Source organism: Enhydra lutris, unplaced genomic scaffold (genome assembly GCF_002288905.1).
Source record: "Enhydra lutris kenyoni isolate GAN:26980312 unplaced genomic scaffold, ASM228890v2 scaffoldscaffold53, whole genome shotgun sequence".
In the NCBI taxonomy this organism is placed as follows: Eukaryota; Metazoa; Chordata; class Mammalia; order Carnivora; family Mustelidae; genus Enhydra; species Enhydra lutris.
Genome location: NW_019154137.1, coordinates 3,481,131 through 3,493,275, shown reverse-complemented (window position 1 = coordinate 3,493,275; position 12,145 = coordinate 3,481,131). Strand labels below are relative to the sequence as shown.

General features: G+C 43.5%; 2 protein-coding genes across 6 annotated transcripts in view; one reads left to right on the top strand and one right to left on the bottom strand.

Moving 5' to 3' along the window:
* Positions 1-2,667, top strand: part of LOC111157261 (transmembrane protein 255A) — a 49,211-nt gene extending 46,544 nt beyond the window's left edge. For all 3 annotated transcript variants that reach the window (XM_022518540.1, XM_022518539.1, XM_022518538.1), the window contains one exon: positions 261-2,667. In XM_022518540.1, coding sequence (XP_022374248.1) covers positions 261-419 — 159 coding nt within the window. In that variant the 3' untranslated portion in view covers positions 420-2,667. The remainder of the gene's footprint in view (positions 1-260) is intronic.
* Positions 2,668-3,777: 1,110 nt separating this feature from the next.
* On the bottom strand, positions 3,778-11,420 carry LOC111157286 (zinc finger and BTB domain containing 33). Of its 3 annotated transcripts, none has more exons than XM_022518590.1 (2): positions 11,287-11,420; positions 3,778-8,768 (listed from the first exon to the last, which is right to left on the bottom strand). In XM_022518590.1, exon 2 carries the CDS (start codon positions 8,764-8,766, stop codon positions 6,748-6,750), a length of 2,019 nt encoding a protein of 672 aa, XP_022374298.1. In that variant the 5' UTR covers positions 8,767-8,768; positions 11,287-11,420; the 3' UTR covers positions 3,778-6,747. The 3 variants fall into 3 exon arrangements, with proteins under 3 accessions (XP_022374298.1, XP_022374297.1, XP_022374299.1); XM_022518589.1 differs by lacking the exon at positions 11,287-11,420 and adding an exon at positions 10,794-11,111 and having other exon boundaries at positions 3,778-9,537; XM_022518591.1 differs by lacking the exon at positions 11,287-11,420 and adding an exon at positions 9,474-9,796.
* Between the last annotated feature and the right edge of the window lie 725 nt (positions 11,421-12,145).

Genomic DNA, 12,145 nt, shown 5'->3' with positions numbered 1-12,145 from the left:
TTATTTATTTGACAGAGAGAAATCACAAGTAGGCAGAGAGGCAGGCAGAGAGAGAGGAGGAAGCAGGCTCCCTGCTGAGCAGAAAGCCCGATGTGGGGCTTGAACCCAGGACCTGGGATCATGACCTGAGCTGAAGGCAGCGGCTTAACCCACTGAGCCACCCAGGCGCCCCCACACTCATTTTTTAAGTAACGATGGGCTTGGGGGGTGGTGGATTGCAACCCAGCTGCTTTAACTGGTGTTTCGTTTTTATTACACAGCATTCCGGTGTCTTCCCATCCTCCCCGCCCTCCGGACTTTCTGATGAGCCTCAGTCCGCCTCGCCTTCGCCCAGCTACATGTGGTCCTCGAGCGCACCGCCCCGCTACTCTCCCCCCTACTACCCGCCTTTTGAAAAACCACCACCTTACAGCCCCTAAAGACGAATGCCTGCTGGCTATTGAGATTATCGTGGCTTTTGTATTTCTGCTTTAGTGGAAGCGTGTAGGGTACAAAATTTAAAGTGTGATTCTTATGCATAAAGTTTTATGAAGGCCTGCCAAGCTAGGGAAAGATAGGGATGAAGCTTATTCATTTATCAGTGCAGAGCAGGGGTGGCTAGGCTGAACCCAGCGCTTCCAAAAAGGGCAGCGCACACTCTAAGCAAGGCTGGGGAGCCATCCCAGCAAGAAGCTTGTCCCGTTGGGACCTGGACCTGCGCTTCCCTATGGCTCCGCCTCGGCCCTCTGCGGCAGCGGCAGCGGGGCTTGCCACCTGTTCCACTTTGTGTAAATGCAGTGTCGTCCTCAAACCCTCGACAGACCGCCACCCTAGCACCTTGGGTTGAGCACCTGGCTTATCTATAGGCCCTATCTTTCCCTACCACTGAAGTCAGTCCCTAAGGAAAATTTCCCAGCTGGAGCTACCCAGTGGTTCCAATGCAGAGAGTTTTGGCTAAGATTTTGTTTGCTTGTGTCTGGATGTCAAAAAACGCTGCCTGTATCTTGTACTCCTTTATTCTCTGTGAGTATTGTAAAAATGGCTGTTGTGATCGTTCAGCTCAGCTTTCGTTATCAGTACCTCCCAAAGGGAAAAGTGCAATATTCCCTCGAGTAGTGGGAACAGGACTGATTGTTTAGGATGCGCTGAAATACAAAGACCAACGTGTGAGGTGTTTTGAGTCGATCTCAGTGACACATTCGATAACTTAAGAGACAGAGGTTCTGCTGCATGGTGCAGTGTTACAGAAGACATTGGCTATGGGAGGTCTTACGGTTAAAATTCAGAGTTTAAAACGCTAGGCTAGGTTCTTGGGTGGTGATGATGAATTGTTACTAATCTTTGTGACTATTTAATCTTCAAATATTGTGCTTCAATCCCAGCAAACCGCACGTATCCCGCACCCCACCCCGAGAGAATCATCTGTATTTTAATGCCACTGCTCTTATTGGCCCTTTTTTCTGTTGAGACCAATCACGACAGTGTTCAAGATTATGAAAGTGTTACAATGCCGCTTTAAGTGTGCAAAACCTCAAAAGTAGCCAACTTGACAAATTCTTAGGTGTTACCGTAGATTTCACATCCATCCGGCACATTGTGGTAGGTGTTTGTATGGTTCTTTTAATTATGCATAGCTTTAAACCATCCACCTGACGAATTTAACACTTCGGCACCCATGCCTTCACTTCAGAAGGAACACTTTCACTGCGATCTTACATTAACCTGAGACTTGAGTGATTTAAAGGAAGATGGATAATCCTACACTTGTATAACGTAAAAATACAGGGGCTACAGGAGGGTACCTAATTAGTTCTGCAAACACAGAACGCATACTGGAAAATTTTCCGGCCGATTTCGCTACCTCCCGACTTGATGGATTAGAGGTAGCAGGCAAATGCTGGTGCTCCCATCTACCTTGTAGACACCCAGCCATCAAGAATTATCAAGGCACAAGTGCCCTCATTGTTCACAGTAAATGTTTGCAAAGCATTCGGTTTAACTTCCGGCATTATGAATGATGTCTCATCCAGAGTTCAAATCAGGAAAACTAGAACCCTTTTGCGTTATATAAAATTACTATTATTTTCTACAGTTCTGAGCATATTAAATTCTATTGGATTTCAAAAAGGGACTAACGACCAATTGACTTACTATACAAATACCAACTTGTAATACTCAATGAAATTTCTTGCCATTTACACTACCTTTTGCTTTAGTGAAGGTGTATGAGTATTTAATTTTTTAAAAGGCACCATTACACAGTATATCCTACATTTATCACATTTCTTAAAGTGTTGAGACTGACTCATTTCTATGTATTTTTCTTACTTTACAAAATAACTTGAAACAGAATAGATTTTGTAACACTTAATTTGAGCAGCTTCTTTTTTTATTACATTGAATTATATAAAGTGCATGTTACCTTAGAAAAATTAATATTTGCTGCTTTACTCTTTTGCAGAACATTTGCTGTAATGAAGGAATTTGTATTTCCGATATGTAACTTGACTGCATTTTGTAATATTTACTGCTTTATTCCTAATTCTGCTTTAAAGTATTGAACTGGGCATGAAACATTAAAATATTAATCCAGAACCTCTACAAACTGGATGTTGCTTAAAATCTGTATCACTGCCATGTTGGAAACCCAGACTGCTTTTGTGATGTTTCAAATTAATAAAACTATCCTCCTCCGTATCCACTTACACGCGTCTTCATGGAACCCACAAAGGCATCACAAACACTCCAAAGCAACTAACAACAGCCCACTCACTTTTGACTATTATGGTTCAAGGAACAATGGGGATGCGATGAACCAACATGTAAAACCTTTTAGAAGGTAGAAGAGGGACAGTGAAGTATCCTCCAGACTGAGAAGACATTTTGAGACCAAACAAAGCAGCAAGCCAGCGAAGCAAGCCATTCCATACCGCGGACAGTCTGATTCAGGGTAACTCACTGAGGCGAGCGCGGCGGCCGGGGGGGGGGGGGGGGGGGGGGGGGGGGGGGGGGTCGCTGCGGAGTGGGCACAATCCAGGCACTGCACAGCTGTTCTCCAAAGTCCGGACCTCAACCCACAGATTTTACAGAGCACTGTGGTGAGGCCAAAGTATAGTTATCTAAAGTGGTGCCATCTGGGGTGACTGGGTGGCTGAGTTGGTTAAGCGTCTGCCTTCGATTCAGGTCATGATCCCAGGGTCCTGGGATTGAGCCCCGCATTGGGCTCCCTGCTCAGCGGGAAGCCTGTTTCTCCCTCTCCCTCTCCCCCTGCTTGTGTTCCTTCTCTCTCTGTCTCTCTCTCTCTCTCAAATAAATAAAATCTTTTAAAATAAAAATAAAAAAATAAAGTGGTGCCATCTGTGTGCCAGAGGGGAGGGGAAGAAATTGTTAGCTCTCCTAGCTGTTTCGACAACTTTAGGAAAGATCAAAACAAGCCTTCCTACATTCTGGTCGGGGCATATGTTAACCTCCAAGGGCCCTGGAACGTGTAGCCCTGAGGGAGGTCACTGCGCAGACATGAAGAAGACGGAGAGCCAAAGATGGAGTCAGTACGGTCAGCACCCCAACAAACCTAGTGGGGAACTTCGTTGTGCTGTCATCAGAAATATCCTCTGAACTGAAAAACAAAATAGTAGAGTCTATGTAATTTCTTTTCTTTTTTTAAGTGAGCTCTATGGCCAATGTGGGGCCTGAACTCATGACCCCCACCCCCCTGTATGCTCCACCAACTGAGCCAGCCAAGTCCTCCAAGTCTGTATCATTTCTGAAAGATAACCTTGTAAAAAATACACTCGAAAATCAGAATTATAACATTTTATTTTTGCCATAAGAAGCTCTACGAACTAATACCAGGAAATGGTTAATGAAAAGTAGAACTTAAAGTCATATGATAGGAAAGATTGTACAAGTATGAACATTATAGTACTGGGTGGAAATGAACACGGTTTCGTATGATTGACAGAGGTGAGGAAGCCAGTGCTGTTGAATTAACATTTAATCCTTTCGATTAGGCATGCCTTGACAATACGAAATACCTTGACCATTTTTAACCATTTATCTTTTTGGTACAATGGAAAAAAGACAACATCAATTCCTCATAGTAGTTGCATTTGGGGATCAGTACTGAGATGGTAATGATCATTTAAAATCTATTTTAAAGTAAATCTTGCAGGATTGCTATGGCATTTTAAAATCTTTGCTTAGTTTGGGCATTTTCATTTTGTCATCTCTTTCAGCACATTGGTATTTTCAAACAGTTCCTATCCAGAAGGTTTACAGGTATTTTAGTGTAGGCGCAAATTTGCAGCCAACTTGAAAGAAAAAAGAAGGAATTTAGTGGCCAGAAAGCGAAGTGCGAAATAGGAAAACACCATGGTAAGTTTTAAACAGAATCTTGCTACAGATCTCCAACCCAATAAACACCGGGAGTGAATGGTTTCAGCCCCAAAGGAGTTAATTTGCACAAATTCTGAACTTTGGATATAGAAACTTCTGAAAAAACTGAAGACCTTGACATACATGCAAGGAAGAGTCTTCTGGCAAAAATACAAGTTAACTTTCCAGTTTTCCTTCTCCCCAGAAAACTCTAGAAGACACCTTCATTAGGCACAGAGTTTAAATTCTATACTCAAAACTGACAGCACAGCAGCAGGGCATAATAATTCTGTTCGTAGTCTTCAGAGTGGACAGTTTTCCCTCACAGACTCAATACCTGGTTTGTCATAATAGCCTTGTTAGAAACTCTTAAGTTTTATTATGATCAACTAATTTTCCTAGCAGGTAAATTTGAAAGGTCCGGAAGCTGTGCTGGCCGTCAGTATCATTCACACTCACAGAAGCAATCATGTCCAACCGGTGAAAGAGCATTAATGAAACTCACACAGATCTCCACCGGAAATATTTCTGAGTGCACCTTATAGTCAGAGTAATGTTGTATCTGCACAGAACCGAAACAGATACTGTGATTCCAGAGATCCGAGTCTTAAGTTCTAAGGTAACTCGAACTTTTCCAATGATTAGTTCGCAAAATGGTCTGAACGTCAAGACTCCGAACAGAAAACAGACAGATGCACATCATTCTAGCCCTCGGTAAGCAGAAGATTATAGCATTTTTCTTTCTCGTGTCATTGCAAATACTGAGGCCTGATACCCTCTGCTACCAACTGAAACACTGAAACCATTATCTTTGAATCTAGCTTACCGTCAGAAGAATGATGTATACGTGAAAAATTATGATTAAAGCTTTAAGTTCAAAGTCAAGAAATAGACTATTTTTAAAAATACATAGTTAAAGAGAAAGAAAATATCTATGTTGATTAAGAAATATTTAAGCAAGGTTACAAAGGACTAACGACTATTCACAACAATCTTTTTCAGTATCTATTAATTTTTTTCCTTTGCAAAAAGTAATTTACAGAAGTTCAACACATTAATCCTGTTATAAAGGCTAGGCTATATATTTGTTCCAACCTGCTTCCTTTTAGTACTATCTCTTCAGTGAGTTTTGACTTTATTCTCTAAGTGTTTTAAATATGTGTCACCTGAAAAGGAAGAAAGGTACACGTATTGTTCGCAAGATAAACGGGAATCAACAAGCCTATATAACATTACATATATAGTTCTGATTGCTATAATATTGCAGCACTTTGCAGATGGAATGGAACTTACTTTAGAAGGGGTAAAAACCTAAAAGGTCTTGTGAAAGGAAAATACTAGATCATGAATTCAACTATTTCGAATGAAAACTTTCTATTAGAAATTCTAAGTAATATGAACATTTAAAAATATATACCGGTAGCCTCCTGCCTAAAATATGTAGGAGTCTCATTTATGGAATCTATCATTTATAAAGATTTATACATAATGAAATATTTATTTGGTGGCTTTCGGATTCAAACTTTGAAATTTCGGAAGGGGAACATTTTTAACCAGATGAACAAAAAGGGAACTCTCCATTCACTTCCACTCTCTATCACGTAAGAACACAGAACTCAAAACAAACGCAACAGAACTTTTCCTCTCCTCCCGTCTGCAATACAGAGATGTGTTTTCCATTAACACCTCTGCCCACTGAGGCCACAACCGCGAAGGTATATATACAGTAGTCCAGCCACCAAAGTCTTTTCCAGACAATGGCAATAAAAGCAAAACTCAATTCTAATTAACTAAAACTCTTTCTTCAGATGAGACACTTGTCTGTGCGGCCATTTTCATGGCGGGAGGGAGGCAGGAGGTTGCTATCCATTTGGACTAGCAGAATACACAACCAAGCAGAGACTTATTCTGCAATTTTCCAGAACAACTTTAGAAGTTCTTATTTACTTTTTTTTTGCCACATCCAAAACACAACACGCATTTATAGTCTCAATATTAAGATAATTGAGAATTCAGCAGTAAAGTGCTAACATGGAAGGGGAAAGTTGTAAGATAGACTAGGGTATGCTAATAACTCCAGTTATTTTCAAAAAACATTCAGACTGCTTCAAATTCTATTCAGGAAACTATCTCTCCAAGCTTTTTTTTTCTTCTTGCCTCTTTAAAACGAGCTGAAAGCTAACTATACAAACAGATACTCGGGCGGGGGTATCTCAATCTCTACTCAAACTTTCAGAATAATTTGCTTCTAAAAATTATCAACAAATAATCCAACTAGACTGCCTTCAGATGATGTGGCAGATCAAATGAACTCGTTTTCACCTTAATTTGTTTTACAGGTCTTTTGAAACCCCTGCCCCTGCATGCAAACCAAACTTTTGGAGTTTTCAAAGTTCAATAAGATTCTGGTATTATAAATTCAAACTCAGTACTGCCATCTGTTACATTCTGTTTAAAAATTGAATCATTTTCCTGCTGAATAAAAATATCTTCCCAGGTCATTGGCTTGTTCTGAGGAGTAGATGCGGTCCCTACTGCAGGGTCTTTCCCAGCATCGACCTTATAGCCAACAGCATCATCCTTCATTACAGGCATAGTGCCTGACCTATCAGAAAGATACGCATATTGTCTGATCTGCAGGGACCTGCATGGATGTAAACGATAAAGCTTTGAGTCTCCAGAAGGATCTTGACTATGAACTGACTTTATGTGCGAAGACATAAACTGATAGTTGATGAAAGATTTGCCACAGGCCAAACACTGGTACCTTCGCTCCCCTGTGTGATGAATTTCGTGTTTTGTGCGATATTCTGCAAGAGGAAATACCTTCTCACAGTAACGGCAAGGGTACTTCTTCTCCCAGGAATGAATGTTAAAGTGTCTCCGCAAGCTCGTCAGACAGACATATGACCTTTTGCACACAATACAGATATAATAGACCCTCCCATCTACTATTAACTCATAGTGATCATCATGTTTTACTTTCATACGTTTGCTGGGCGTCTCACCGCTAGGTGTTTTTGGTATCTCATTCTCAAGTCTGGCCTCCCCTTCGTCAGGGTCATCTTTGACGGGGATCACTATGTCATAAGTATCTTCTCCGATATTTGCATAAACCTTGCAACCCGTCGACAAGCCTTCAATCTCGGTAGCTGTGTCTAAGGTAATGATCTTCTGACCCTCCATTAGATGTTTTGATCCTAAACCTGTATCATTAGTGTTTCTAGTAATTATATCTGAAATTTTTAAAGAATTGGAAAGTGGCTCTTGCAGAAGTGTAGGAATCTGCATCTTCTGTACCAACGATCCATCAAAAGTGGCATTCTGGGGGATCTCAGCCTGGGGGACCAAAGATGTATTACTGACCGCCGAATCTGGACTGGAGCTAATAGTGTCGTCATCATCATCTATAATTTCCTCCTCCTCCTCTTCACTGGCCTTGTTTCCTGTTATAACAGCACTGTTTGGTGTCTGCTGATTCTGCACCAGCAAATTGATTGAAGGAGACATGTGATTTGGAAGTGAAGAAGTGACATTTGGAGGTGTAGTAAGTGGTGTCTGATTTAGCAAAATAATGTTGGGAGTCAGATGTGTTGGGGCTGAAGATACCAGCAATTTTTCACTTCCTTGCGTCTGGCTCAGAGTTGCCTGATTCACAGAAGTAGGAAGTTTCTGAGCAGGTGTGAGATTTGGTAAAGGGGGAGAGTTATTACTAGCACCAGGTGCAACATCTGAAATGGCAACGGAACCTGGGTTAGGCTGGACCTGAGCCACTGCATTGGTACTCGGCAAAGTCTCCTTTGCAGGCAGAATCTCAGAGCAGAAAATGACATCATCGTCATCATCATCTGAATCGGTAACAATGATCTTTTTTGTCTCATAATCTTCAGCAGATAAGGAAAAAGACTCAGTTATAATAGGCATTATAGTGGCCCCGTTATCTTGGGCTTCATCTTTTGACTTTTGTATTTCAAGGTTCTTGTCACCAGAACCAGGAGGCACGGTTTCTGCATTACCGTCCTGAGATGTACCTGAGATGCTTTTAACCTGTGACAATGGGACCCCAAGTTCTGCTATAAACTTAACCCCTAACAGCTGCCCTGATTTAATCAACTCATCAAGTAAATCCGATCTAACACGAACAATTTTAGAACTATAGATATAATTGAGAATTTCGGCAAAGATCTCTGCTCTTATAAAGCTCAGTTCAACAACTTGCCCGGCAACTGAGAAGAGCTGATGGAAGTAAGTACTAGAAGCTGAAAGAACATTCCTGTGGGCCCGGAATTTTCGGTCCTCCACGATAACGGTAACGTCACAGAAGAGTCCATGGCCACGTTGCTCATTCAGGGAGTTCAGCAGACTGCCAGAATACTGAATGTCTGTAGCAGAAATCAGTTTTCTACTCTCCATGCCTGTAAGAGAAAGGGAGGAGGAAGGGGTGGGAGAAGATTAGAAAAGAAAAACAAGAAGTACTTTATCATTTCAGAATGTAAGCTGCAGCACCATTCAAAGGTGTATTCAAATTTTAACTGAAGTTTGGCATAAAATTTTTGGCTTGTATATAAACTGTTCATACAGGCTGGCTTGTGGACCATGTGTCATATCTCATGACTTCCCCCTGAGAAAAGACAAGTGAGTTTTTAATTGATCTACAGATCTGAACGGTAATCTCTTCCTCTGAATCTCAGATACATGTGTCACCACTAAGCAATTTTTTAGGATTAGAATTAATTTTCTCAGTTCCACTTTTGGGTTCTGTCCCCAAGAAGACTCAAGAGTTTATTTTTAACGATCTTAAAACTTTAGGAAAAAAGTCTTCATCGTGAACACACAAAAGTTATTTCACCTGTAAACGAATGATTTAAGTGTCAGAAAAGCTTACTGTGTGCAATAGCGATCCTATACTCTTCCTAAATTTTAACTGATCCTAAGAACACATTCAAAAGTTACTCCCTATAGCCAAAGACCAAACTGTTTATAAACACTGACAATTATTACCTCCAGACTGCCGGTCAGTTTTCTGTTCTTATTTAAATCAGGGTGCCTCACTTAGATAAACTATGAAACACCTTTTTTGCCCTCTCCCCTTTCATCATCTCCTTGCCCCTTCCCCTCACCTCTCTACTCTTACAATCTCCAGAGGTGAAATGTTAGAGTGCCAAGCGAAGTCAACAGATGGTACTGTGAAAAAAATAAGACAAAGGAAAGGTCACCATTTCTTAATGCTTATTTGCATGAAAACATGAAACATTTCAATTTGTTGGTAAAGAATTATGTAAAGAATTACGCACACTGGTATGAAAACTTTTTTTATACCAGATGTGTTAGTGAAAACGAAAATATAAACTTAATGGAGCAGAGCAGTTACTCACTCTAGAAAAAGGGGGGAGGGTCAGTAAAGAGCAATGCTGTGTACCACTCCAAAACATTCTTTTTTTGCATGTCACAGAATACATTTGCAGTAACAAGGGTGCCTAGTAGCTTAAAATACATACATATATTATATATTTAATTTTTATGTATTTAACTTCTATAGAATATATATATATATATATATATATATATATATATATATACACACACACACACACACACACAATTGGCTGATAAGTACTTTAGGTAGAGAAACCCTTTTATTGCTAATATTCTTTCCCTTTAATGTTACCAAAATAGTAGCACTGTCGTCACAGTGCTTAAGTTATATACACGTGGAAGGCGGGGCGTCTCAAGCATCTTCGAAATTTTCAAAACTGCAGCTTAAAAACAAAAAGTAGGCAAAAAGTCTAGAAATGAGGATTTGAAAGATCATTTGTTATAAGGCATTGCTCGTTTAACAGTACCAAGGAATTCCAGGTTATCCTAAAGGCACTCATCGGAAAGGGTGACCTTTGGACAGCGAGCCAGCCACCAGGGCTTCCGAAAGACGGGGATTTCGACAGAAGTCGCTTTTAAGTAGGTAGATAGGTTTTCCGAATACAAATTTTTGTCGTTTGCAAATGCGCTCTTGGAAGGAGGCAATGCATCAAACGTACGTGTCCAGGTGACACCGGGAATTGGTTTCATTTTGTTTAGATTTCCTCCCGCTTTTCCCCGTCAGGGTGGGCCCAGGAACAGCACAGATCGCTCTGAACCCACCCCGAGATCTGCGACCTGCCTCCGGAAAAGCCATTCCGCATCGCTGGGAGACAAACCCTTGACGGAAGGCAGGTGAAGGTGGAAAAGAGAGAAACGCCATCCGCGAGCGAGTAAAGCCAACCAACACGCGGCTCCCTGCGGTAGCTGAACCCCGTCTTCCTTACTCCACCCCCTCTTCCCCATTTGCACCCAGCCGGGTGCAACCGAGGTGGTTTTGTTTTTTGTTTTTGTTTTTTTTTTTCCCACCCCAATTCACGCGAAAAGGCAGCTTCCTGCAAATCCAGATGGAGGTAGGAACGCACCGCCAGGGCGGGGGTCCGCCAGCGAGCCGGGGAAAGTAGAAGGTGGCGAACGGGAGGGTGGGGTGCTGGGAGGGGATGAGGCCAAGCAGGCGGCATTGTTGTGCCCTGAGAAGGGGACGGAAGGGGAGGATGGGCCGGGCAGAAAAGCTCTAAATCAAAGTAGGGGCTAGGAGGAGAAAAGGAGGCACAAAAAGGCAGGCGGAAGGCGAGCAAAAAGCCAAGTGGGTCCCCGCGGTGGGCTCCCCATGCGCCGGGCCTACCCAGGGCACCGGCAGCCCCTCGGCCCCTGACGGCGGAGGGGACCGCGCCGCGGCCCTCGGGCTCGTCCCCTCCTTCGCTCCCGGGCCCACACAAAGAAAGGGCCGGAGGAGCGGAGCCTCCGACTCCGCGGCTTCCTGGTTCAAGTGAGGAGAATGCAAACGCAGGCGCGGCCCAGCGACGGAGGCAGCGGGCGCGCTCCCTCGCCGCTCCCGGCCCCGGGCCGGGTCCTCACCTGCTTCCCGGCGCCGCCGCTTCTCCTCGTCGGGCCGCGCGGACGGGTGGGAGCCCTCCAACGACCAGAAGCCGGACTCCGCGGCGATTCGGCTCCTTCTTTAAACGTCGCTCCAGTCTTGGTCGACGTCGACGCGGCTGCCGCCACCGCTGCTACAGCTGCCCCACGCCACCGACAGAGGGCACAGCGCGGGGGCGCAGCGCGGAAGCCGGAGGCGCCCTCCTCCTCCGAGCGCAGTTCGGCTCTTTCCGGAAGGGCCCGAGCTCTAGGCTGCCGCGTTTCGGCGCCCGGCGCTGCCTTCGGCTCCTTCCGCGGGGGGCGGAGTGAGACTGGGAAGCTCTGGGAGCGTTCGGCCCTTTCCGGAGGGCCAAAGGGTGGGAAAAAGAGAAGGGAAAGATGGGGTTATGCGGTCGGTCTCCCGCGGCTGGGATCCTAGAGTCGGCGCAACCTTCTAGGGCGTGAAAACTTTTGGAGACCGTACGAGTTTCATTTCTTTTACAAGTTTGAAACGGCTCCGTTAGCCCGTCTCTTAGACGATAAACCACCTTGAAATAGAATCTGAATAAATATCACCAAGTCGAATCGATCGACTCAGGATGACTCAAGTTCTCGGATGACAAGTTAACAGCGACATCACACTGTTTTTAAGAACTCAGTCTAGGGTTTGGACACCAGACTGCCTTCTAAGTTGAATACTAAATGATGCAGTACTATCTTAATCCCTTCGTTTCGACTGTCGTTTACTGACCACCTGTTTGAGCTATTCCAAATCTCCTGTTAGGTGCCGTGGAATACAAAAATGAGTAAGCCAAGGTCTCCTTCCCAAAGAGCTCAGTAGATGGTTACACCAACGTCGACA